The sequence below is a fragment of the Photinus pyralis genome, unplaced genomic scaffold (genome assembly GCF_008802855.1).
Source record: "Photinus pyralis isolate 1611_PpyrPB1 unplaced genomic scaffold, Ppyr1.3 Ppyr1.4_LG4, whole genome shotgun sequence".
NCBI lineage: Eukaryota > Metazoa > Arthropoda > Insecta > Coleoptera > Lampyridae > Photinus > Photinus pyralis.
The window spans coordinates 38,519,363-38,547,278 of record NW_022170511.1 but is presented as its reverse complement, the minus strand read 5'-3'; the positions used below and the strand labels follow the sequence as shown (position 1 = coordinate 38,547,278).

Sequence of the window (27,916 nt, the reverse complement as noted above, 5' to 3'; positions counted from 1 at the left end):
AAAGACACTTTGTTAAATTTTTGAAGAGCCTACTAAACTCTTATGGGGCACTGGATATCAACTATTTATCATCTGCACAACATTGGGGCAGATTATGTGGTCTGTCACTGTGGCGCCTTAACCAAAGACAGACATCAGCTCCTTGGCCACAGCTATCTGGAAACGGGGAAGGTAAAGCAACTTAAACTAAACAGAGTCCTTTTGAGAGGAACGGTCCCTTAACCGAGTTGCGAAAGAAAGAGGATAGGCGCAACGGGCCTTTGGTATAATGTATAGTCAAAAATTTCTGAAAAAGACCTCATAGTGATCGATTTTCAAGTTGACGTGGAGTTGAAACTCATCAAAAAGTTCTGTAAGTTCATGTGAATTTATCAGGACATTGTAACCTGGAATTATGGAATAACTATAGGGGATGAATAATTTGAAATTACCACAAAATTTCATAAATATAGATCGATTATGAAATTTTTTTTTATTCTAAAAATTTCCTCTCAGATACCTCATCTTACACTGCGAAAATGACGGAACTTTACCCTCTAGGGAATGAGACGTCTTACAACTGCTCAGTGATCCACCTTCTAAGGGTACATGGAGGCGAAAAAGAAAAAAAACATTATTTTCAAAGATTGAACTCTCTCCATGCGTGCCATTGATTAGTCACCTCTTACGGCATGCAGTAATGCCCTATTATAATTAGAGGGTGAAGCCTATAATGTAACTGTCTCTGCCTTTTCCCTCCATAAATTGTAGTAGAGAAGATGGAATTAATTTTGTAAAACTAGTCGAGGTCTATTTGCATATTTGTTTAGAAAATGACCAAAGTTGGTCGACATTTTAAAGAGATAATCTTATTTCAGTTCTATTCTATGAAGCAGGATTTTACTAAATTCCCTTTTAATCCGCTCGTAGTCGTAAACGAAAACAAGAAAGGCATTTCGGAATATACCACGCGTACGTCCCAACAACTCCAGATATATATTTCAGATATTACAATGATCCGCTTATGAGGAACTCAAACGCTAAAATGTAAGTCGGTTCGACGAAGGGTCTCAAACATTAGCCTCTTGTAAAGTTTGCCATAATGTCCTAATGGACTTTCTTGTAATAGTTTAATAAGATTGAAAACCCTCAGTACCGGTTCTGCTTTCGAGAAGGGTTTTTTTTCCGCGCGTTAAATTGAATGTCAATCATTGTGACTAATTTCCAATTATAATTACGGCAAGTCCAATACATCCATCCCTTCGTAAAGTTTCTAATCCTTCCATGCAATCAACGAGCAACACATTTTGTTACTATTAATTACGTTAGACAAGAAACAGCAAACTTCATGTGACACGTTTTGATAGATTTATGTATTTAGCCCTAACTTGCTTAAAACTTTCTCGGCGTGCCGTATTCTCATTTGCATTAATGATATGGATTAAATAGGAAATTCAATTATATCATCAATTAATTACGTTTCCTTGTGAAAACTACTTCGATACGGCTATAACAGGATAAAACCTGCCAGCTATGTCTCGTCTAAGTTCTTCGTTGTTTCTAACAAGATAAATACGGGTAGGCACTTACGGGATCAAAACGACTATTTAGTCTCCATTTTTATAGACAGAAGTTGTTCATTTGCTCCCAAGGGATTAAATTTTCATTTAATCCCTTGGGATTATATTCTAAAATAGTTACGCATGTTTCATGAGAACTTCAAGTATATTATTTATTAAAGTAAACGTTTCAATTCACATTTTTACAGTGCTTTAAGTTAAATAATCGATTTATCTGGTCGTCAATTTGTGACAATTCAATATTACCAAATTTCTAATGAGATTTTGAAAATGTTTTCACCTTTTGTTGACCTATTCTGAAGACACAGTCGATGATCTTCAGTCGCCGTGACGCGATACCAAAGTCCTTCTACAACAGCAACGCTTTTGGTAGAATGTAATAAATCTAGTCACGATTTGAGGCGAAAATATCTTTCCCCAAAGGCAAAAGACGAAATTTTTTTCAAGCACGGACTTGTTTTATTTTTTCTTCATTGTAGTTATGCAATTACGAACCAAACTGCTTGAGTTAATTATTTAAAAACACAGAAATGTTAAGTCGAAATTTGAAATCCACTCATTTTTTGAAGTGCGGAATGGAAAAATCACCAACCATGCAATGGGCAGAGATTCAGTAAGAAGTTGGCTCTCCAAAACTGCGAAACGTCTCAATTTTCTAAATCAGTTTCCTTTTCCTAATCTAGGTACTTCCCCGAAAATGACAGGCATATAAGCGCCATCTCGTAAATTGCGCGTTTCCTGCACAAATGTAATTATATAATTCATTTGTAATTAAATATCTACATATGATAATTCACTGTAATGATATACAAAACAAATAGTTTCCTTACGGACTCGTGCTTCTACACAGTTAAGGGTATCAAAACATTTAGGTACTAGCCAGTTCAGCCTAGAGAAATAGTCTTTCATTAATTATTCGTTTTAGGAATCTAAATCGTGAATAAACACCGCGTGTTATTACAGTGGTGGAAATTGGAGATGTTTCTATTAAAAATGTGCTCTTTGTATTATTATAAGCGGGGTGTATTACTCATTTCGTTCAAAGTGATTGATTACATTACAATTAGCCAATTACGTTGGGTTGATGTTTAAAATCCTTCTGTGTTAATTAATGAAACAGCAGTACTTTTACTTTATCCAGTGCGGAAAAGCCAAATAGAATAAATTCATTATTTCGCTTACTGTACATAAATCCCGAAACATGAAAATGTGATCCCTGCCCTCAACCCCCCAAGTTGTTTAATGGGAAAAATTAAAGTAATGTACAAAACAAAACAAAAAATGAATGTCAATGAAGTAGATGTTCAAAATGCTCACAGTAACGTCTTGGCAAATAGAAATGTCTTCTAATCTTATTTACTATACGTATACAGCGTGACCGACCTAATCGCAATTTTTGCTCATACTTCCCATTTAAAAGTTTGAGGGTTGTAACTGTTGCGCGACAGGCGATAAACAAATAGTAAAATTAATTATATAAGAATAGAGACTGCAGTCCATTGTTAATTTTTCTAGACCTTTTGCATACTTTTTGGGAGTGTTGAATCCGAATTTAAGGTTCGCTGTGGGTCTTCAATTTTTCCATTAGTTTGGACAGCTATGCAATGTACAAATTAGGAATACTGTAATTACTATGTTTTCACTTGCTTTCCTTGCTCCTTGTAACAACCTTGATGTTACAAACGCTTCTTGATGTGGTTTACCTAGCTCTAAAAGATTTTTTGGTAACATATATTTTTCGTAGAAAGTCAGAATTTTTAACGGTTTTGGAAAAGTCGACCTTTGAATCATCTTAGAGAGGCTAAATCGTCACCTTGTTATTATATAACATTGTAAGTAATAAACAACACGGGTTTTGCAATGGGAAATCGACAATTATTTCTTCATTTCAAATTTTTATCCACACCTTTGCCTGGGGGTTCCACAAGGATTTGTTTTAGGGCCTATTATTTTTATTATTTACTAATGATTTTGTTATGTTTTTAAATTGCTTGGTTTTGTATGCGGATGGCACTACGGCATGAAAAATCCAAAAGCTATTGAGATTCTAAATGAGCTCAGAAGTTGGTTTAATTATAACAAATTATTCTTAAATCATGATAACCCGTTTTTTCCTACCGTTTACAACTTTTGGTAATATTTATTATTTGTCTGACTCAAGTCTGAATAAAAACGTTCATATTCTAGGCACTGGGAATCTATTTGGATCAAAATTTAAATTGTTTAAATGTCACTGCGGAAACCTTATTAAAGGACTAGACACTTATTGCTACCAAATACAGAATCATAAAGAATTAATGGATCTGGACCATACTTTAAATTATTACCTACTTTGCTCAAATTCAATCCAGATTGTCGTATGGAATTATTGTTTGGGGCTTGCCAAGCGCGAAAAAAAATTTTTTTTTGGTACAAAACGATTCGTTAGATTCTGATAGTAAGCTGTATGATTCGTTTCGCCACATATTTCAAAAATTTAACATTCTTGCACTTTCATCACTGTATATACAATTTATCACCCCATTAACAAGGGGGAAACCATACCTCTTGGTAAATAGATCGACTTACGTACGTTACAACCTTTCTGTTGCATTATCCATTCATTTGCGACAAAATTTGAAACTAACTGTGCCGTTGTCTACTAGATATAATAAATGTTGCATTAGAACAATAAAAAGGCAGTACTTAGATCTGGAAACTAAAAATTAAAGCTGAGGAACTTAATAAATGGAAATTGCCCTAAGGAAATAACGAGTTTTACCTGTATTTTAGCACGTAATTACCGTGGAGATATATTAGCATAATATCGCGCCTTCTTTTGTACTTTTATGGCATAATTTCTGTATTGGGAAATTTTAGATAATATGCAAGTAGCTAACATGCAACAGAAGACTTTAATTAATATTGCAAAACGTGTATAAGACGCTCGCGAAGGTGTAACAACAGGATTTACTTATTACACGAGCGTCGCTTATTATTCTTAATAAAACCGAAGCACTTTTGCAATTTAAATATTCATAGTTCTCATAGCAATTTCTCGTAAATTAAATGGGCGAATCATGTAAATTTGTTAAATTGGGAGAGAGAGTGCTGAAAATACGTAGTTAGTTATGTAGTATTATTAGTGCACTGCTTTGTTTTGAATAATTTTGTGAATTTAGAGCGAACTTGCATTGTGACCGGACGAAAATTACATTGAAACAATTCGTAATTACAATAATTCTTCATGCGTAATAAACTTCAACTCGCGAACCATTTGGTAAACCACCTTCATTTATCGTTCCTTGAAATTGAAATGGAATTGGAAATTTTCGTAAAATGAATATGCATAAATTAGAGTCTTGTTTAATTTTCATCTTTATTCCAATTTTGGCAAAATTAAATAACCTATTGGAGAATCGCTTAAATATTTTTGGGTTATTTTAGCTTGTTCATTAAAATACCTGATTATTTTCGTACAACTAGAATTTATTTGGTATTTGGTGGTGGAGAATGTTAATGAAATACTTCAGCAAAAAAATTATTCTGTGAGTTCCGTGGCGGATTGTCTACTAAAACCGCATTTTTGTCAGACATTAAATACCATTACTGCAGTAGTTGCAGAATATCTGGTTCTTTTAAGCAAGCCTAATTGTTGACAGGATTTTTATGAAAATTCCCGTAGTAAAGTTTAAATTTTCAAGTAGCTATTTCCAGATGCGCAAATTATGAAGCGTGTTTGAAAATTCACAGATATCCCTAGCATGCGCATGCGCCTATAAATGAAGGTAGTAAATGAAAGAGACTCAAAAGCACTATAAAACCCAGAAAATCAATGGAGAGTTCAAGGAGTCGAGAAAGTAACCGAAGCCGATGATTTTGACGAAACCGACACTAAATGAACCCACGGTGACTAGGGCAAAAGATTCCTAAAAGGTTTCGAAGATTTTTAGCAGGCGAGAAACGTTTCTGAGAAGTTCCTAAGATATTTTCTTAAGAGGAACTTAACAGTTTCTAAGAAATGTCTAAACATTTCGAAAACCTTTCTAAAAAACTGCTTAGAAAGTGCTAAACAGTTTCTACACAAATACCTACTGTCAATTTCCTAGAAAGACTTTCAGAAAGAGAATTTTAAAAAGGAATCGTAGGGATTTCCAAAACGTTTTTTTTTAGAGAAAATTCCTTAAATTGTACATAGTTCCAAAAGGGTTACCTCTCGCAAAATTTTTAAAATTTGTGAAGATGATATCTAGGGAGCTTCCCAAAATTCAGAAAAGGTTCTCTGGCAACATTCCCAGAAAAACGTTCCTAGAAAGTTTGTTTCTAACAAGGCTTCCATAAGATACAAAAAAGATTCCCGTTTATACTAAATAAATATCCAAGAAGTCATTCAAAATCTTTATAATGACTTCAGTGGTTTTTTTTTACAATAAGTCAACTACAAAAGAAAACTAAAATTTGTGTCCCCATCCGTTCCTCTCCTCTTCTCTCCTCGTTCAGCACTTCACTCCTGCTTTCCCTTGTTCTTTTCACCTCTACATTCCCATAGCATCTAACCCTCGTTCTCAATCCTTTGTACCTATTGTTTCCTCGTGAGCTCTCGATTTTCAACGTCTGTTACTCTACTTGTATGTGTACCTTTTTGTAAATTTATGTTCCATCTTATCCCCTATTTTTCTCCTCTTTTCGACCTTAACCTATCCGTATCCATTTTTTTCATTTATATTCCTTCTAGGTTAGCCCATTCCTTCCACCTCCACTGCATCAAAAAGCTATTTTCTTATTCTGAATTCACCGGTCTCATCGGTCGTCGCCACTTCCCCCTTTTTTCTTAGTTCCCTCATTTGAGCATTTAATCCATTAATTCGTTGCATCTGGTATTTTAAATATTTAAATTCTTTACTTCCTCTACTCTTTGCTCCCTCCACTTCCATTCTACCTGCCTTTTCCTTTCTCACCCCTTCCCAAATCTCATCATCTTGGATAATTCGACGTTTAACTCAACACATTCTCTTGTCCAGGTTGCTACATATTTGAATTGGGTCGAAACAGCAAAGTGCAATCGATGTTTCTTGTAAGTAGGCCGAGAATGTGAATATTCCTACAGATTTTTCTTATTAGGCCATTGGGACAACCTGTACAAGTTCTAAATTTGAAAATAGAATTTTTCAGGGTGCAGAAATTTTGCAATTAAGGGGTATATCCAACCAAAAAGGAAAACTCAGGAAAAGTGAAACATTACAGGAATAGGAATATATATATTTACATTTCAGCAATAATTCCACGTTGTACAGAAAGTGCGTAATAGGTACATATCTGACAAACCTTTTGAATAAAACTTCCGCTCCCAAGCGAATAAAAGGTTAAGAGTTTAAAATTTAAAAAGCCCTTTTTTCTGTTGTATGGCTCCATTTGCTGATTACATAAAATTATTATGAGCATTTCTGTACGAAAACTCTTCATAAAGGGAATAATTTCGGTGAAAATTTACTAAGCAATTTTAATTAAACCGTTCGCACACTTCATTAATATTCTTATCTAAACAACTTGATATTCAAATAAAAATGAAAGAAAACTTTTTCATTTTTATGCAAATAAGTTAAAACAAAGAATTTTTTTCTTAATAGGAAACTGTCTTAATAAGGTTTCATTTCAATTCGCTCGTATCCTTTACGGAGATTTGATTGTTAACCTGAATTCTCATAGGATGTTTGAACAAAAATTCGTTGCCCCATATTTCAACAGTGCCTTTTGGGTATCCACCCGCCGTTTTAAATTTTTCTTCTATACGTCATTATTACACTCTGCAACAGATTAATATCGTTCATGAATCAACAAGTAATTGTATAAAATGTGTAATAAATAAAACATTTAAAACAAACATTCATTTGTTGAACTCAACATATTTTTTATGCATAAAAATTTCATAAAGCACTATATCACCCTGTATATAAACAGTATTAATTCCCGTAAGTTGTCCTTCAATTTTAAATTCACCACTTAACTGTCCATCAACCCAAATGGAAAGCCGATCAAATCCTCGCCGGATCGCAATTGTAAATGGTGATCCGGGAGTAAATGGAAACATTCGGGTTCTTTCTTCTGGACCCCATTGATCCCCATATCGTGCATTTCTTATAAAAACATTCTCGCCGGCCGACGTATCTGAAATGAAAAGAGAGACGCGAACGTTTATCTGCGGCTACGAATTTTCTCTACTTTATATTAGCGAAATGATATAGACTTACTAAATCTGGGATTTAAGTGCAGGAAAATAATTGGATGAGGCCACAGCTGAGCTCCATCTTGTAAATTTATGTAAAATGAATGCGGTAAAAGTTTGATACGTCCGCTGATTTCCAACTGCCACCCTTCTTCGAATCCTTCTGGCAAATTTCCGGTGTAAGGCAGCGCCTGAAAGTAGTTTTTGTTTCGTTTTACAATTAGGCAATAAAGTAGGGTTATGTGGGGGTGCGCGTAACAACCTGTTGTTCTATTTTATTGGACAAATCGAAAACGCTTTTTGCCATGTGCGTGAGTCGTATACTTATGAAAAAGATTCGCTACGTTTAATCAATAATCTACCCCAGGTTTTGTTTTATTCACGCACACGGGAAAGGCATAACGTATGAAGTTTATTAAGAAATAGGCCTGGATCTTATTGGACCAAGGATTGCTTGATTATAACAAAAATTCAATAATGTTTCTATTCTGGAAATAGAAAATGACTAAGAAAATTATCCATTCCGTATCGTTAATTGATAAATGTTTAAAAATGTATTACGCTGTAGCCTTCTTCATGTGAGTATAATTTGGCAAAATGAAATTTTCGAGCTTCGAAATGGAAGTCGCAGAAATCTGGAGCCGCCAGAATTCACAGCGAATTCTTGGAAAAATCTCCGAATTGTAGGTGTGAGATTTTTTCCCAAGATCTTTAAAATTTTTTATCTCTGAGTTTTGAATCAAATAAATTATTTGAGATTAAACAGAACTCCGATGCTGTATAAGTGCATTCAAAATTGGTACAATTCCAGTACCTGGTTGCCAAAATTCATTATTTTAAGAATGAGAAGTTTGTTCAGAATGCCATCTTAATGCGGTGTAAAATAAAAATAGTAATTTCCTACTGGATCTCACCTTGCATATACGAATAAGATAATGGTATTTATTAAAGACACGCAAAAGTAATAATAACTTATAAATACCTATTCTTACTGTCTGACTGCAGCCGAGTACTATATTCAACGCATTCTTACATAGGAAAATTCATACATATTGCTACAATTTGCATTTTTGCAGGAACTAATTTGCCACTTCCGAAACAAATACAAAATGCATTTCTAGTGGCATTAAACGAATTCCACATTTCGTTTTTCGTATAATGTGGTATTAACAGCTTACAAACATGTTATTCTAAGGACGTAAATTACGAAAATACCAAGGGTTTATTTTCCGAGATAATATTCTTGATAATCGCCACAGTAATTTGCATTGAAATACTTTCGGTTGGCGTTAATGAAAGGTTATTGAATTTCAATTCGGAAGCTATGCAAATTCCAGGGGCATATGTTAAAATCGAATGTGATCTTTGGAAAGATTTTACACGTAGGAGTAAAAAAAATCGTGCCTACACTGGTAAGGTTTCAGAAAGCCGAAATGGGAAAGTGTGGTAATTTTCTATAGCTCTAATTAAATGTTCTTGGGTTATTACCAATATAATCAATACATACTTCTATATATTGCCAGGGTTGGACTGGACAGGAGAGATACCGGGAGATTTCCCCTGGCCACCGGAGGCCCTAATTCAATGCCTAATAATGTTATTAATAAGTAAATGGTATTTAGAGACTCGATTATCTGGACATTGGTTACAATAATCAACACAAAATAGGCACAAAACGATGACATAGGTTTCAAGTCGACCTGATTGTAAGGGCTGCTAGGTTAAGTTAGCACCCCCTGTAGAATTGTGAATGAATTATTCTTAAAAGAATGGCACACAAAACCTGAGTATTGGCGCACAAATCGGCACAAAACGAGCACTATGGCATTAGTGTCATGTGGATACGAGAATGATGGTGTTCCAGTATTGAGTTGGACCTCCAACGGACTCTTTTGACTTTTTAGTTATACTCATTGCAATTTTGTAAAAAAATCTAGGCCCAAATAACGCGATGAGGAAAATTCTGATCTGTACGAAATTTAGTCTCTGAAAATGTTTGAACATGAAGATAACTAGGTAATCTAAATATAATTATTGAAAATTTGGAAAAATGTATGACTCAACTACAAATAACTGCCTACACTGGCGAAAGTAATTTATACATCATGTAGTCGTGCATGTAATTAGTGAATTAAGAAAATTCAACCATAGAAAAATTTCCTAGGAAAAATCACTAGGTACAAAGGGAAAATGGTCGATAATCATAATTATTCTCTTTGACACAAACGGTTTTGAGAACGAGTACCATTTAAATACACATTTAAAATTTCTGTAATCCCACCAATCGCATCAGGGTATTAGAGCGGTACAAAGAGCACAAACCTAGTACCAATAACGTTTAAAAACTTTTTAATGAAAATCATTACTGGGTACGATTGATATTTCTGCAACCAAAGATCAGTGGTGTAGTATGATCTTTGCTGCAACCCAACGTATCGTGGACAGGGAGAGTAACCTGACAGAAAAAAGCATTTCCTGGCGTAGTATAAGAGTAGAGAAAGAGTAATTGGTCAATCTGTAGAGCTCTTGTTTCCTAATCTGCACCCATAAAGCAGAAGTGCAAATGTTTCACTCCTCTTTTACAGCACACAGTTTGGTTAAATGAGATGGATTGATTGACGGTGCCAGGCGCCGAAACAGATTCAGGGAGTTATGGCGGACTAGAAAAATGATGGCCCTCCTCCCCCTCCCCCAATCTCAATTAAACCTAGTCTATCTAATTAATCATAAAATGCAAGTGTAACACGTATGGTATTATTTTGCACATCCGCGGATGATATTCTGTTGGTATTCTCTACCCTTGGATTATTTTATGTATCAACTTCATTATTTGTTTAGACATTGAAAGAAAAAAAAACGCTGCAGAAATTAACAAGCAAATTCGTAGAGAAAATACGGCCCTTCCCATTCACTTCTCAAATAGAATTATATAGGTGCAATACGAAAACTAAGCTACGATTTTTTTTAATTTATTGGTCAACGTGAGCATTTCTAAATTATTCCCCTTGTCCAATTTCTGCCCTTGAGTTCCCCATTACGTCCCAACAGAAAATAAAATTAATTTCGAGATATTGGGGGGTTTTGGTATTCCTGAAAACTGAATTTCTGTACGCAAAGACCCAGAAATTAATCACTGGAATCGATCTGCACTGTGGCGTGCCGGACTGAATAGGCTATCTCTGTCTCAATGGTAGAGCGTTGGGCCACATAGCCGGAAGGTCGGGTGTTCGAACCTGGTAAGAATTTTTCATCTCTGGCAGAGATGGGAATTTCCTTGGATCAGTTGCGAGCTTATTGCCGGATACTCCGAATTAGGTTTTGCTGTAGTTTTCTTAATTCGTAAGGTAAATTTACCGGAATAGTAGTAAGTAGAACAACTCAAGACCTTCTGCAGGAGCACCTCTAAAAACCAGAACAAGAGATGAGACAATAAATAAATAAAGAATCAAAAATCGGGTCAAACTGCTGTTTTAAATAAAAATCACTATAAAACGCTTCTTTATCATTTAAAAAAGAACTGGTTCGTTGTCCATTCAAGCGATCTCCACGAAGAACCATCGGCGATCTAAAGGGATGTCAAGTGTTTTTTTTTTTTCTTTTTTTTTTTTTTTTATTTCCTGTAGACATATAAAAATGTATAGGACACGTCAGTAACAATAACAAACAACATAAATAGCAATAACATGTGAGTTGGATATTATCACAGTCCACATAGGTACGTGAAGTATGTTTGATATTATATTGTCAAATAATGGCTAGCTAGAAGATCAAGGTAAGTTCTTGTGAATGAATTCCGTAATCGAATAGTATGAGTTGTGATGTAAAATATCTTTAATTACATGTGTTCTTCAGCGATCTCCAAGGATTTCAATGAAGTTCGAGGATTTCAGAGGATCTCCGAAGTTTTTAGGGTATTTCAACGCATCCCGGAAGTGAATTTGACTCATAGCTTTCAAACGTTCTTAAGCATTAAGATTCTTAAAGTCTCCTAAAGAATAAGTGTGTACTAAAGATTCTAAAAATCTCTCCAGCCTTTTGAAAACTTTTCGAAATTCTTAAAAACCCAAATATAAGTACTAATAAATACATTTAAAAGCTTGTTCTTATACTCTTACTGATTCTTAAAGGTGACTTAAGACTACTCATCAAAGACTCGCAACGGTCAGCTCGATATTTAACGAGAGCGGAGAATTTTTAGGAACTCTTCTGAGTGGCTCTTAACGAATTCTTGAAACTCAGAAGCTCTTAAAGCCTGTTAAAGGCCCATAAATAGCTCTAAAGACTTTAAAGCATTTATCGAAGGTTTTCAAGACTCTTAAACCGTATTAAGAACCATAACAGCTTTTAAAGGTCAATTAACGGCTCTTAATCTCTAAAAGGTGTTTACACTTAAATTTTTTAATCGAAAAGACTTTTTAGAGGGCCACAACGTGGTCCTATGGCCCCTATGTTATTGAGAGCTCTTTCATGGGAGTTTCTGGGCGTTAATATTTTGACGAGCATTCCACTGGTTTCAGGAGCCGAACCTTCCGAAAAGAGAATCTTGTGGACCGCTTTTTTCAAGGCCGAATTATTGAGAAACTAAACGTCTTCTAGTATAAAAATAGTCACCTCAATCATCTCAGGTAGCCGCCCACTGCAAAACTGGTCGCCTGTGAGTTATACACAAAATACTATATTTTCATCTTTATCTAACCCATGTGAAGAAAACGACATATGTTTTTCAGCGGGCGGCTACCTGCGACTGTTCTTATACTAAACGACGTATAATTTTGCAGTGACACGAATTTTCCGGGTTTGTCAGCACATATTGGGCCCACGGAGTCTACTGGGTTCATCGAAACTAAACACGCTGAAAAAGCTGAGATTTTCCTGGTAAGGACGGGCTGAAAAAAGTCTTCTATGTAGTCTTTTTCTGTAACAGAGTAGACTGGACTATTTCAGAACTATAAGAATAACATAGCGAGATAAACCAGAGATTATTCTTTTGGGCGTTAGTATTTCTAATGGCACCAATTTATTACTCAAATTTAATTTTAAGAAAAGCAGTGATAGAGTAAAGAAAATAGAGGAGAAAGGATGGCTAGATTTTCAGCTAAATTCTAACCGAGGGTAGAAGAACGAAAGGACGCGAACGGGAAAGTATATCTTTTGATGAAATCATCAAAGTCAAAATATTGAAATTAAACACTAGCGGAGTTGATAATTAAAGTTTCGTTTTTTTTGTATCCTCTTGTTACCAAGGTGAGAAATCGGTGAAGGGCCAAGCATTGTGGCTGATAAAGTGATAACGGATCTATTAGAAATGCGGGTAAAATCCTGTACCGTATTGGTAGTGACATCTTACTTCGGAGGGTTGAATCTGCAGGGCAAACTAACGCCAAGAAAACTAAAAAATTGCAGGGATAAAAATAGTAAGCTAAAGCGAAAGACAGTAACTAAAAAGATCCCTATCACACCAATTTAGAGAAAACCGTACCTACCGTAAGCGTTACCACAGACAAAATACTATTTTAATCTGTGACGTAACTATAAAGAGGAGAACAGATTGTAGCTTATGAGAAAACTAATGGAAAAGTTAGTGGAATAGGTCTAGAAATCAATAAATAAATAATCGCAATTACAAACAAGGCAGAATATCATATAGTGACCCAAGAGGCAACTCTGTAGCGGATCGATAGGAAAGGAAGCTAAAGTTAAAATTTATAAAACGCTAATACGACTCAAGTACAGAACAAGCACACGATAAGAGTTGTTGAAAGAAAAATTATGGAGACAATAAGTGATAATATAAATGAGATGAAAAGAAGAATGCATTATATGACATTGAGAAGGAACGAGATCGAGAAGAGTCAAAGTCAAAGACAATGGTTGGGACATGTTTGGCGCGTGCTGTCCAAAAAACAACATTCAAATCACAATGAATGGAATAGGTACCTGCGACCAAAAGAAAACGAGGCCAAGAAACGGTAAACCGCCCAAACCGCCGGGATGGAAATGGGGATTAATGCTCCATACTAACGGAATTATAAAGAGACCGGCGGAACTCTAAATAAGAGTGCAGTTAGATAATCGCGCCGAATTTGATTACACGTGCTCAATTAAAAATGAAGGCTATATTTACACCTTATCGGAAACCCGAGGAAATCGATGCGGTTTTAAAGCAATAATTATTAACTACTTATTTTCAACGAATTTCGATTAGAATAATTGATTGATTTTTGATTCGAAATGGCGTACTGCGTAAACACTTACCAGGATCTGCGAGGTAACAGCTTCTTCGTCTTGTTTAGCAAATTCTATGCGTGGTATCCTTTCCGGGTTGTCTTCGGGGTAACTAGACCAATTCTTAAACGACACCCGACTGACATCGACCAGGCCTTCGATCTCTAGTCTTTTGCACGTATTCAGCGGAAATCGAAAAGAAAACCCGCAGAAATGAACACCATTAACGGAAATGAGGAACTCTTCAGTCGCAACAAACACAACCACTTCAAAATTTTTGTTTCGTTCGAGATTACTTTTGACAGCGGACGCAGTTTCCTCCTCATCCCATCGCCCACGTTTCCTCGAGTTTCTCACGATGTAATGGCGATCCAATCTCGGATTGAAGTGAAGGGGTATGTCGACGTCGCCACTTTTGTTGGGGCTGGTGAGATTAATGGCAAATCTGTAAAGAATTGGTGACTAAGAAAATTGGTAATGTGACGATAATACCTTGAACAGTCTGGATGTATGAATCCGCTGACGACGATCGTACTTCCTTTGGCAAGCGCATTAGGAAGATCTTCGGCGTACGCCACGGGCTGTTGAAAATTTCGCATCGTTATATGAATCGTCGCAATGAAATTATAAGGTGAGGTTGTGAAAGCGTGTGGATTACGTGAACAAAATACGCGAAATGGATACGTATACGTATAACAGTGGCGCACTTAGATGGTTACAATCTAAAAACTGGGTTTAACAAACAGTGAAGATAAGAGAGAATAGAAATGGACTCGAATGAAATCCCATTTGAATACAGTCATCTAATAGCAAACTAAACCTACGCTACTGGCGATATTATACGTTTCCGTATTGATTATCATCCTGCATTGCTCACCATTACAAAGCTATCCGGAATAATTTTCTTTTTTCCAAACGTTTGGTGGGTGGGGAAATTGCAATTTGTAACATTAATAATATATATATTCATAATAGCCTGTGCAAAAGTGATTTAGCAATGTCAATGTCATATGGGGGATAAAAGTGGACGTATTGCCGTCACGTACTTGTAGCAAATGGCAAATGCGTGGTCGTTGGTTACTCACAAATTCTTTTTCCTTTGCGCACATTTCGTATATTAGTGCACGGATTCTATAGGTTTAGTTCTGACCAGGGTTCTGACATTGAGCAAAAGCTCAAGTGCAGATACATAATTTCCTTCAATACGATGGAATTAATTATTTTGATCGGCCCGAAAAATTAGCAATTTGTAGGTACAACAATAATCAAGATAATTATTTCTTCCAGATCTTCGTGTATTACTTCAATTTAAACTGTTTGAACCAGGTTTGAACCTAGGTTTGAACTATAGTAAAATGCAACCAACAAGTCAAAAATGACATAAGTTAAAAAATGCTGGTCGCTCGTAGTTGACTGATTTATATGTCTACACTTCGCACGGGATGAGTGCTAAAGAATAGAAGAAACGTTTAGTTTTGTTCAAAAAAATCCGCCGTATGTTCCCAAAGAGAATAAATGAGGTAAACCTGTAGAAACATTTAGCATTTAGTGTTTTTGTAAAGGAGAAGGTTAAGTAGGTAAACGAAGTGTATCGAAAGCGAGAGGGGTTGCCAGACTGTTAAGAGTCCAGTGTGAAAAAAACACTTTGGACAGAACAATTCCTGCGTGGAGTGAGTGAAGTGAGAGTGCACAAAAAAGTATAGACTTGGCCTTGGGGATTCCCATAGAGAGATGGGAAGAGTGGAGCAGAGACAAATACAAATGAAGAAAGAAAACAGACGAGTACTGGAGGTGGAGAAAGAATCAGACCGAAGTACAAGCCGCCAGGAGGAGGAGGAGGAAGAGACCGAAAGGGAGGCAGGAAGAGGACACGTTTCCATAACTTACGCCTTACTTACATTTTAAATAATGCTGGAGGACGCCCTTGACTAATGGTTTTTGTAGTAAGTAAAAGACGTCCCCGCCCTTCATTTATTATCATTATAGTAAAATATTTTATGTTTTTATTCTACATTTATGACAATAAAGGAATTCATTCATGGCAATAAACTATTATTACCGAGATTATTATTATAGACAATAACCGAATTATTAGCAGTGTTGGGTAAGATCCTTTAATTATGGATCTAGATACAGATCCAGATACATTATAAAGCGTGATCTAGATCCAGATCAAAAATCCACACTTAATAAAGGATCTAGATCAAGATTCCAGATCCACCCAAAAGGATCTAGATCTTTTTAGATCCTTTATTGGTAAATCTGATTTACATGGGTGGATTTGTGTTTTGATTCATAACTCCAAATACTCAATATGCATTAAGTGTATGTAAATTCCCTGTTGACGTAGCATTCTCTTGTATTTGAGAAGGGCAGTGTTGCTACTGAGTCACTACTTTATCCTCACTTTTTAAAATAATCTTGTAAAATATAGGATTTAAAATAAAAGGAGCTTCAATTCATTCATTTTCTTCATCTATTTTAACGCTGCTAGATTGTACCTACACCACACTGGTAAATGCTTGTTTCTTATTTTATTCCGTGTATCCTGTGTAACCCCTTCACAGGTTTTACTTTCTCTTAATATAGAATTCAAAATCTGCTTAGGGAATTCCTACTTTTAAGGGCTTAACGCAAAGTTGTGTCCTTACCTACATAACAGTAGTGTTTTTTGGATAATTCAGGTAAGCAAGTCGGCGGCGCGGCGGCATGCCCATAAATTAGTTGTATTGTAAACAATTACCTGTCATACCTCCTAAGCCTAAGCTAAGCTACCCGTAATAACATCTTGCTGTCTGTTTTTGCCTGAGTACAGTGGCGTATTTACAGGGGGGATGAAGGAGATATATCCCCCCCCCCCAGAAGAATTCAGTTATCATCATAGCTATTAGGTATTTATAGGTAATACTCCGCTATCCGCTCCGCCCACTTTAAAATAAAGGCAATAATATATAGGTATATATAGAGAGCAATTTTGGTTTTGGTTAAAGTCTAAAGTCACTAAAATCTAAATATTCTGTAGTATTCAGTATTCACTACTCAGTTAGTGATCAGCAAGGCAGTTATTTTATGCAAATGCATGTTTTAAATTAATAATATGCCATGTGTGTGCTTTTGGATCTGGGCTGATCAACTTGTTCAAATAACCCAATTAATTTTTGCATATTTTGCATATTTCAGTGCCCTTGTGCATAAAAGATTATCAAGAGCATATTCAAGCATTTTTGATCCCTGTGTAGTTATTTCTAAAGAATTTTTGTCTCTGGCCTATTATAAAATTGAAAAGCAAGAAACTTTTGCACTTTCCTGTTCATAAGTCGACGCCGCGGGTTTTGTGTATCTTAGTGAGTCATAAATTCCGATGATTGCATAAAAAGCTTGCAGTTTTTACGTCTGCATTTGTAGTCGCTGCCGTAATTATCAGTTTTTCTTTGGAGTTTTACGAAGCAGTACCTACTTAGTAGCATTTTCCTTCTCGTTATCAAAGGGTAGTGTAAGTTGAAATTAATTAGTTTTTAGTTATATTTTGTGCATTTTTTTTTTTGAAAATTATACTACGAAGTTGTTGCAACCTGTTGTTTTAAATACCAAAATTTGTGGAAAAATTGTGCATTTTAAAAGAACATGATGCATATTTGGTGCATAATTATCACTATTTTTGTGCATATATATGCGCATATTTCTACATGTTGAAGTGCATATTATTCCTTGCCTTGGTGATCAGTGTTAGCAGTCAACGATTTGGCTATTCGGCATCGATCGGCAATTCGCTACATATTGATGCCCAAAATAACAAATAGGTATCAGGTACTTAGTACTGCTACCGAGGTGAGGTACCTGCGTCCTGCCTTTCACGAAATGACGAAAATAAGAATTTTAAATTTTAAAAACAGGAATTTTTTTGCCCATAACTTTTGATTGAGACGTCTAATGGAAAAAGTACGCATCGTTTTGGATTCTACGCACCCAAATTAATAAGAAAAAGTTTTTTCCCGAGAAATTTTGGTGCAATCGATTTTTGGTAAAAAAGAAAGGTAATAACTGCCTTTTTTTTGCCCAGAAAAAAAATTTTCTCAGATCGACCGGAAAAAAATATTTTCTTATAGAATGTGGCCTGTAGAATCCATAATTTCAAACAGTTCCAAGATCGGACTACTAGATCAAAAGTTACAGCCCTTTGAATTTTTTGTCGAAATTGGTTTTTTGCCCATAAATATACCTATTATTCAAAGTTTTCGTTGACTAATTAAAGCAAAAGCAATAAAGGGGCCTGTCAGCAGTAAGAAATAAAATACCGTTCTAATCTAATCTTTTTCGCCTGTACAATAATAAATAGATAAATGACTACCAGCATCAGCAACCTGCAACCCAATTTCTATTTCTTACCCCCCCCCCCCCCTCCCCTTCTAGTACGCACTGGGTGACTGTATGTGCCACGAACTTGTTTAATCCCCCCCCCCCCAGAATAAGTTTCTACGTACGCCACTGCCTGAGTATAACAATGGAATTCGGAAATGAAAATAAATCGCGGGTTATATCTTTACCAATGGTTATATACGATAGATTGTCGAAAAGGCCAGGGATTACTTCCCAATCGCATAAGGTAATTTGTGGTACAAATAATCAAGTTTCTGGTTCAAAAGTTACCTACTATTTTGAGTAAAAAGTGAAAAAGAGAGATAATTTCATAGACATTGAAAAAAAATGTTTCTGCGAGATTGCGCCATAATATTAATTGTTTATTTTCTAAGAAGCAAAAAGTAAATTAATTGCAAACTGCAATTCTTTTCGCATTTAACCATTTCTTTCCGCGGTTTCCGATATTCCTATGGTTAACATCGGAAAAAACCCACATGATGAAGTGAAAAATGTAAAGGGCAATTTAGCAATGGGAATTTTAACATATTAACATTGCCATCGAACAAAATATCACAGATACAAATTGTTTTAGCCAAGTAGCTAATTAGACAGGAATTTTGCAATAAAAAAACGTAAACTGCACTACCAAATTTGGACGAGTAACTATAATAGACTGCACTAAATACCCCTAATAAGTAAGATTTCGTAGTAGTACCAAAAAATATCGAACACGTGCAATTCGTATAGGTACCTATTGAAATCTATATTTCATCTGATCCCCTTAGGTGGAGATAAACAAAAGGTGAGTGCACAGCTCGGGGGATTGGTGGAATGAAAGGGAGGCGTAGGTTGTTTACTTACATTTTCTTAGCTTCACATTCAAGTAAAATTGTTATAACTTTATGCCTTTTACATTCCAACTAAAGAAAGTGATTTTAATTCTGACTGACTAAGACTAAGCAATCCGATTCATTTTTATTAGTCCGCTTCGGACCGTTAAAACCAAGATTAAATCTTGTTAGAGAAATAAATTGCAAATGAAGTACACACATCTTCGATACAAATTTAACGTTTTCGGGCATTTTTTAATAATAATAATAATAAATATGCTTTATTATGCAGTATATTTTTGAGTGCAAATTTTTGTTGGGACACCTCACAACACATCAAATGTAAATTAAATTGCCACCTTTTTTCGACAAATTGGTATTTAAGTTGGTATGAATTCCTAAGCTTATTATGTAGCAGACCTCCTTATACCTTCCCTAACGATACATTATTTATATGTTTACAAAGCAGGCGCGCTACAACATTCATGGATAACATAAATAATTAATCCTTCTACTGCCGGATCTGGTTAAATTAATATTATAAGCATATCAGTAGGTGAACAACTGATAACGTTTAGCTGCTTAACAACAATAACAATCCTGAAAAGCTTTTTTACTGATTAAAATCATACAAATTTTTCGATTCTGGAAAACAAAAATGAACATAGTTTTCACATCATTAAACAACACTACTGAAAATGCGTTCCATTCACATGGATTTACCTAATTTCTACACTTTGTCCCTGACCCGCACTTATATATAACTATACACAAGGGAATGTGGGGCGAAATAATTGTTTCGGCCATAAACTTCATATTCCGTTGTGAAATGGATGAGTCAAACAGAATTTATTACATTTCTATTATTAAATATTTATGTGTCATAGATAAAGCAACGCGCGCAGGTTACCTTGTGAATATTCGAAATTAATTGGAAACTTCCACGCCCGTAATCCACATTTTGCACCGGAAAAGAAATGCGTGAAATTAAAAAAAAAGAAAAGAATAAATCGGGCGATTTCTCACCTACCATTGGAAATTCAAGTTTTTCGCACACTATGGCACTATGTCCGTTCAGACTTTTTTCACTTTTGTACCGCGCCCGTTTTCCAAAGCAATTACAACAAGGCTTATCGTGAGGGTCCTGATCAATAGTTAACGTGGACATAGTTTTTTATAGACGTTAACACAGACAAGGTTTCGACACAACTAAAGCTAAATATATTCACTTATCTCAGTTTCCCATGAAAGAAACGTGTTTCGTCATATTCCGCTGTGCATTTTGCTAATTTTATTTGACCATCGGTCGCGTCGCCAAGCCTACTAAACGGCTGTTACCTAATGTAAACACGGTAGTCTAAATTTAGTTTTTACATGTTTTTAATATGAATGATTAGATCCCCACCATGACCCAACTTTCGCTTGGGCCAACGGCCCCCCTATTTCCATGCGAAGAAAGTGGGTTGCAAATGCAACGTGTATAACTAAACAATCACTATATAGTTAATATGGTAGCGAGTGTTTTGAGATAATTTTTTGAAAAAGTCTAATGCTCTGTTTGTTACATTTGTTATTGGGCCAGTAACGAACTTCGATCTTTAGCCAAGCATTACAAGTATTATACAACATGCAAGCCCAAAATGTTCCATCATTGAAGACGATCATTCTTTCAAGGTAAAAAGGCATGTATTGTCTTTTTGATCTAAACTCTGTGGCATAAATTAAAAATACCAATAGGTCAGGCATGAGGATTTTTGTGTTAAAAATTCCTACACTAATTTTATCCTCTTCGCTACTACAAACATAAAAATAAACAAACGTTGTATTAATATTCCAAAAGCAATTAATGAAATGTTCCGCTCAATTTTGGAAAACCTTTGCAGCGTTTCCTGAAAAGTAGGTACGTACCTACAAACGTAAATGCAGTACTTAGTAGGTAATAAACTAAGTTTAAATTAAATTTAGTGCAGATTGTGATTCACTGATACTCACTCACTTACCCGGTTTTTTATGAACTAACAACCCTTCCAAATAAAAAAAACCACTGGCACTAAAAACTGACATTCACTCCTTCAAGGCTTCAAATGGCTTAATTTGGGGTTGGTTTGTAATTGGTTTTTATCCAAAAGCAAACAATAATTACTACGTAACTCCTTTTACTTACCAAAATAGTTAGGTACACTATAAAACCCATATACATAAACTATTGACAAATATGATCATCATATTTAACAATGTTAGAGGGCTTGAAGGTAACATAACATCTCCCGCCTATATTAAAAAATCAATTATTTCATAATGTTCTCAAGACTCAAGACTATGTAACTATTAAAATCTTCTAACCCTTTCTTCTCTTTAATACTTCTCCCATAAATTTCAAAAGCGGCTTCTACAAATGCTGCCCATTTAGAGAAGAGCTTGTTTTCTTTGGCAAAAAACATGGCACCAAAAATCATGTTCCACCTACAGCTTACAAGATTTAATATTAAAACGTGACTATAATAAATTATACCAACATGCGCCGATAGGTACCTACTTTATTAATTGTATAAATTCTTGGTATTTTTCTGGTTGAAAAGATGCCTAACTATATCCAACTAAATCTCTTCTTCCGTAAGGACTTTTCTTTTATTAAAACCTTCTGAAACACCTTTCCAGTTTCCCTGCAATTGTTTTGTTTAAAATTCCACGACACTCAATAAAGTTCATTATAATACTAAGTACGTATGATAGTAACATTTTAGGGCAATTTTTTCGATAATAATAAATAGAATTACTAATTGCGGTGTTAATTTAAATATGTATAATGTATATAATATACCTAAGTGTTAACATAACAAGTTAAAAAGTGATTATGCAAACATAAATGACGAGAGCGTCTTTTCCTGCGAATAATATAAATGCTAGGACCGGGAAAAAATACCACTAGGCACGAGATCCTTACCCTCTTTCAAATGAGCCGCCTATCTTCGAAGTGTATGCAGTTTATTAAAAAATAAACGTGTAAACAAATATAGAAATATAAAAAATTTTACCCAAAATCGTCCTGAAACCTTCATTTTCATACCTACTTTCTGTCAGGAAATTTTAGTTTCCATGACAGAGGCAGAGCAGACTACGTTTCCTGCCGCTTGTCACTTTACCGGCCGCACCGTCACTTTTCAAAGAGCTTTATTCACATTGCTGAATCCTAGAAGTAACGAAAATTTAAGAGCTTTTGAAAATCCTCAATAGTCTTGAGTTTTGATAATCTCTAAGCGTTTAAGGGCATTTACAATAGCCGAATTTTAAAGAATTTAAGACCCTTCACAAGCACTAGGGTTTACGCGGGTGTTATTAGAATCTTTAAATGTCCTTCATGAACTTTTTGAGTACTGAAGGGGAACTGATTTTATATTTTTATAAAATTACACGTAATAGTAGCTATAAATTTGTCTAATTTAGCCACTTTTTATAGTGCATATTTCATTTTTAAACAGTGACCAGTGAGAATAAATTGAATTAGTAAGAGGCCTAGTAGGTACGTACATATTTTGAATGCATTGAAGTTGTACTCAACTCTGACCACTGTTATGAACATGTTAAGTTCAAGAAAAATTATCTCAGAACTCGCTCGTATTCTGACAATGTAAAATATAATAAGATTCTCAGCGAAACATGAAATTGCTTTGAATTATTATTATCAGCACGTGCAAAAAAATGAAACTTGTTGTCTGGGGATACATTAGTTAATAAAAATGTCAATTAAATCTAAAAGTAGAAACAAAAGCATAATGAGCAGTAAGAAAATAATAAATAAGGTGTATTGTGATATTGTCAATAAAAACAGGAAGTACTGAGGAGACAACATTTAAGATGTATTGATAGTGGCCTAACTATTTTTTTAACGTAATTTTTTAATAATCGGGTTCTCCATATCATGCGTTTAAGAAACTAGACCCTTTCCATGGAAATTTCTAGAAAGGGGATCCTAGTCAAAAATTTGAAAATAATTGAAAACTTTTGTCAAGGATTGCAGTTTTAAAAATGGTATTGAGACACCGAACTTTTAGCGAAGTTGTGTGGATGTTGCCTAAAGTGGATGTCTTAATGATTTATTTACTTTTCAGAGTTTCTACTCTTTCCCTAAAGTTTTCATTACCTATTTGATTTTTATTACGTATTATCATTGAATCTTTATTCATTCAATGGTTTTATTTATCAAATGGTGTTGCGGTACTTGGATAGTATAACATTGTGATAATGATAATTAATGTAAAGGGTGTAGGTATCTACGCACCATAAAAAATGAAATTGGATCTGAATTGGGAAACGTTTACAGACGTAAAAATAACAATCGTGACCCTAACCAGATGTATGTGTAAGCAATATTAAAAACACAAAGACGTAGTTGTAAAGGGGCACAAAAAGGTTCTGAAGAGCCAAAAGAAACATGTCAAATGCAAGCCAATCGATTTCTAGATGTTCAAGGACCACGCTATTGAATATGAGCCGGATTAAAAGTCGTCTTTCGGAATTGTAAAAAAAATCCCTTTCATTCCTTTGTTACTGATTGATTGATTCTATTGTGACTTTATATGTTATACAGGGTAGTATATTAAAAGTGAGAAAACTGTTTTAGAACATCTAAACGCGAATTTTCTGTACACTACCTTTAAAATTCATAGAGAAAGTATAGTTTAAAATTGTTTAATAGTCATATACCTTTTTAGATTACATTGTTTACTTTGTTAAACAATAAATTAAAGGATTTGTATTAATTACCAATTTAAATAGAAAATAAAACGTAAAATTCAGTGAGGATGTCTTTTATGGGTCATAGTGCTGAGGGTTGTCCTGTATACTTTATGTCATTTGCCCAAAAATAAACATGCATTGTTCAGTTATAGATGCTGTATTTTAAAACAAAAAAGTACATCTAACTTGAATTCATAATATAAGGCATTACGCAGGTCACACTGTAATAGTTGTAAATGTATCATAAATGTACAGGAATGACAATGTCACAATGTGTGGATATATTATTATATTATTAACTATAATAAATTTTTTGGTGTTCCATGTAAGAAGTAATACGTATAACTAATATAATACTTATTAGAACAATACATACCAACTCTACTAATACAATAAGTAACAATTCATAAATAACAAATATACATGAAAAACGATTTGGTATATTACTATTATACTACTTTAACCAGCTGTTGTGAAAAACTGCGGACTGTCCTCCACTTTGAAGGCCACTTTATTCGTTAGCTGTTCTGTTAAGAAATTGTAGTTCTCTACATATTTTTAGTTATAAATGCATTAATTCAGCATAGATTGCGAGGAAACAGAATAGAGTTACTTTAAAGTTGAAAGTCTACACCTTCCAATTTGTTTAATTAATCTATTATTGGTGTTTTAGTCCTTCAATTGCAAGCAAATTTAGAATATTGGTAACTTTTTAAATAGAACTGTTAAAAACAATAAACATCAAAACTGAAAAAGAATACTGACCAACATCAACAAACAAAAAAATTTAGAAATGACTTAATGTAATAATACAGCTTTGTACTATAGATTTAAAAATACTTGTTAACATTTTTAAAAATACATATTGTTAATACTATAAAACGGAAGTGCTCCAAAGTATATACACGATTATGTAATGTTGATAAATGAAGAGAAGATCGCTATTGCCGTTGTACATTTTTAAAAAACCATTCTGTAAATTTTCGTAGCTGGCTAACGGCCGCTTGTGCTTGGTCGTGTAACTTGCGATTTTCATCTTTTAAACGTCTCACTTCGTCTTCCAGCGATAAGCGTCGCCGCGTTTCTTCAGAGACTCTCGTTTCCAGTTCGCATACGTGATTTTGCAGTTCAGGAACGCTTGCACTTGAACTAATCCTAAAAATAATACATTTAAGTACCACTTCATGCATAGTTTTCGTTTAAAAGCAACTTAATGGGTGGTGGATTAGAGAAGAACTGAGATTATGTAAAAAAAACTCACACTGAATTAATTGAAGCGTCCATCGACTGATCATCTTGCCAATGCTTTCCTTTATCATCGCTTCCCAAACTTGAGGTCTCAGCAACTTGCATCATCACCCGTGTCGCGGTATCAACAAGGCTGGGCCAATCCATATCCCCGGGTAACGGTAGCGCCTCTGGACCCACAACAATTGCCCGCTTGCTCGGCGTACTCGTCACGCGAGGAGACAATCGCTCATCTTTCGCGATCTTAAATTCGGCAGGAAGAGGACTAGAAGTTGTGCTCGAGTTTGAAATGACAGTAGCAGGCCTTGCCATCGTTAGGATGACCTCGGGCTCCGATTTATTCTCCTTGTTCAACCTAATAGGCTCGCGCGACTCTTCGATACTATCTGGGTCTATGAGCCTTATCAATTCCTCCTGAAAGGTGCTCGTTGCCAAGTTGGCGCTGTTGCGATTAGATGAACGTGATGTAACCCCGGGACGTAGTTTCGCCTCGCCGTTTAGCGAGCGAGGACTTTGATTGCGGCTGTTATTATTCGATAAATTCGCTAGTTTTGTAGATCTCTTTGTGCGTGGCGAGACGTTACCTCCGCTCCCCGTCGACAATTCATCCTCGCTTCCAATCCCGTACAGTCGATCACTTACAGAGCTATCAGTGGAATGTCCATCGTTCATTAATAAATTATTCCTAACCATATCACTATTTAATTGCTGTAGGGTGGTGTATTCGGCCACTTTCGGCGCTCTCGTCACTACATACTCGGTCTCTTGACGCATTCGCCTGTCGTTTTCTTGCTTTAACAAATTATTCTTATCCATCTTGTAGTTCATTTCGTAGTCGTAGGTGCTGTTATGCAAAGCGGCTGTGAGCGGTGTTGAATAATTCGCGTGTTGCAAGGGTAAAGAATGGCTTACTTGTATCTTCGTGTGCTGAAGATTTTGAGGGCCGAAGTGGTTGTGTGATTGAGATATTTGCAGATGGGCTATTTGGTGAATATTGTTACGTTTTGGTGTTGAGGGATATGTGTTGTTTGATTGATGGGGGCGATTTTGGGTGGATTTTACTGGAAGAGGAGGAGGTATCCCCATTTCTAAATCGAGATTTTCCTGTATAAATTCATACCAACGGTCATCAGAATGACCACTTGAAGAACTTGTCATTGTTCCCTAAAAATAATACTCATGTCACATTTCCCATTTCCCATAAATGACAACTTACCTCAGGATTAGACGCAAATCTCGAATCATTCCCTAAAAAAGATTTGCTACTGCTACCAGTACCATATCCAGAACTACTACTCGATCTAGGAGGAGAGAAGCTTCTCTCATAAATCTTTTTATGATTACCAGGTACAGCTTGTTGCAATTGTGCTGCCTTTCTATTCTTAGAATCATCCGTATTACCATTTTCATAATCACTTTCATAGTTACCTTCGTTATATTTACAATTTTGTAATGCACAGCCTTTACGAGGCGATCCATCTGACATTGGAGGTATCACAGTTAGAGTAACGAGCATGGAAGTCTTAAGTAGATCGACCATTTGGTCATAAGTTAGCGTTGAAACCGCCACCTTGCATATTTCAACTAGACGCGAATTTTGCCGTAGCCCCGCTTGCCAAGCCTGACCCGCACTTTCGACTAGCGTGACTATACCATCGGGTTGCACGTGGAAACCTAGCTGCCCCATTATGTTACGTTTTAGTGACAATTCTTGCACTAAAACGCCGGGTGTTACGGCCTTCAACCGCTCCATTATCTCCATAAGTTCATCTCTGTCGTAATGTGCGTCGCGCATGTGGATGGTCATGCATTCACCTTGGTGGTGATATATCCTCAGACTGCTTGTTTGTGGCGACCAACCCAACACCGACTTGCATGGAGTTACAAACACAATTTGCCTCGATTGCTCTTCAATCAAAGCCAAGGTATCCGTTGAAATACCAAGAAGACACTCAATCTGCTGCGATTGACCGCTATCGTCCAGCATGACCTGCCACAGAATCGCACCTCTTTGGCATGCGTCTGGTATAAACCGTGGTCGAATTTTATCCTTCTTCTTACTGCTAAATATCGCTAAAATAAAAGAGTTACGATAGAAATATCCCGGAACTGTCAACTTACAAAATTTTTGCCCAGTGTCGACAGGCGTCGTGCTTGAAAAATTCGACACCAAATCCTTAAGGTACTCCTGTCTCGTTCGCGTCGCCATCGTAACAAACTTTTCAGATCTATGCGCGGCGTTTTCCGCATTAACAACTTTCGCGAGTAAGAAATCGGCGAACGCCTTTCCTTTGGGAAAAACTGCGCCATCCTTAATCGGGGGGCCGAAAACTTGAACGTCCTTCGATCTACTTACGGCTACAGTATAATGAGTGTTTTCAGTACACGGATTTATCGCTCGGACGACGATAAAAACGTGCTGAAACTGAGATCTAATATTTTTTGGAGTAAAAGGTAGAGCGCCAGGCTCTTGGAAAACTATCGTAACTATATCGTTTCCTATGTGTCTTTTTCGTAGAAGTTGTTGTCTGTTATTTGGTGTAAATGGAAGCATAGTTGAAACGTGAAACATAATCTCGCAGTCTTGATATTGGGAGTAGATCGAGTATAGTCCTGTTGAGTCGGCTGAAACAAAAAGAAACCATATACCACAGGAAATAAACTTGCATTTTTATCAGTTTGTTCTCTGATACAAAAAACATTTAAGTTTCGAAGGGGGCTAAGAGTTTACTAGAACCACACTCACGTTTTACCCC

At 35.6% G+C, this 27,916-nt stretch overlaps 2 protein-coding genes and 1 long non-coding RNA gene across 7 annotated transcripts in view; 1 reads left to right on the top strand and 2 right to left on the bottom strand.

Annotated features, from left to right (window-relative positions):
* Window positions 1–7,377: 7,377 nt before the first annotated feature.
* On the bottom strand, window positions 7,378–20,512 carry LOC116168004 (galectin-8-like). Of its 4 annotated transcripts, none has more exons than XM_031483641.1 (5): window positions 20,086–20,512; window positions 14,479–14,567; window positions 14,017–14,431; window positions 7,787–7,952; window positions 7,378–7,703 (listed from the first exon to the last, which is right to left on the bottom strand). In XM_031483641.1, the coding sequence occupies exons 1-5, from the start codon at window positions 20,341–20,343 to the stop codon at window positions 7,423–7,425; spliced, it is 1,209 nt and encodes a 402-aa protein (XP_031339501.1). In that variant the 5' UTR covers window positions 20,344–20,512; the 3' UTR covers window positions 7,378–7,422. The 4 variants fall into 4 exon arrangements, with proteins under 4 accessions (XP_031339501.1, XP_031339503.1, XP_031339505.1 ...); XM_031483643.1 differs by having other exon boundaries at window positions 20,206–20,510; XM_031483645.1 differs by lacking the exon at window positions 20,086–20,512 and adding an exon at window positions 15,072–15,247.
* On the top strand, window positions 15,400–16,041 carry LOC116168005. Its single transcript, XR_004144686.1, has 2 exons — window positions 15,400–15,506; window positions 15,564–16,041. It is a non-coding gene; the product is annotated as an uncharacterized LOC116168005 (long non-coding RNA).
* A 3,460-nt stretch (window positions 20,513–23,972) lies between the features above and the next one.
* The window catches only part of LOC116169532 (signal-induced proliferation-associated 1-like protein 1), a 49,800-nt gene continuing 45,856 nt past the window's right edge, over window positions 23,973–27,916 (bottom strand). Inside the window, exons 4-7 of one of the 2 annotated variants that reach the window (XM_031485637.1) lie at window positions 27,282–27,785; window positions 26,377–27,233; window positions 25,174–26,324; window positions 23,974–25,067 (exon numbers count right to left, since the gene is read on the bottom strand). In XM_031485637.1, the coding sequence (XP_031341497.1) occupies window positions 24,854–25,067; window positions 25,174–26,324; window positions 26,377–27,233; window positions 27,282–27,785 (2,726 nt within the window). In that variant the 3' untranslated portion in view covers window positions 23,974–24,853. Of the gene's footprint in view, window positions 25,068–25,173; window positions 26,325–26,376; window positions 27,786–27,916 lie in introns of both variants that reach the window. The other variant, XM_031485636.1, reaches the window with a different exon arrangement.

Bases quoted from the DNA above. Each gene is read 5' to 3' on its own strand.
- LOC116168004 (XM_031483641.1), bottom strand. From the start codon at position 20,343: ATGTCCACGTTAACTATTGATCAGGACCCTCACGATAAGCCTTGTTGT. The intron at 7,953-14,016 runs GTAAGTGTTTAC...AACTACTTTCAG, and splicing joins CTGTTACCTCGCAGATCCTG to GCGCTGCCTTACACCGGAAA. The intron at 7,704-7,786 runs GTAAGTCTATAT...TTTTCATTTCAG, and splicing joins GCACTTAAATCCCAGATTTA to ATACGTCGGCCGGCGAGAAT.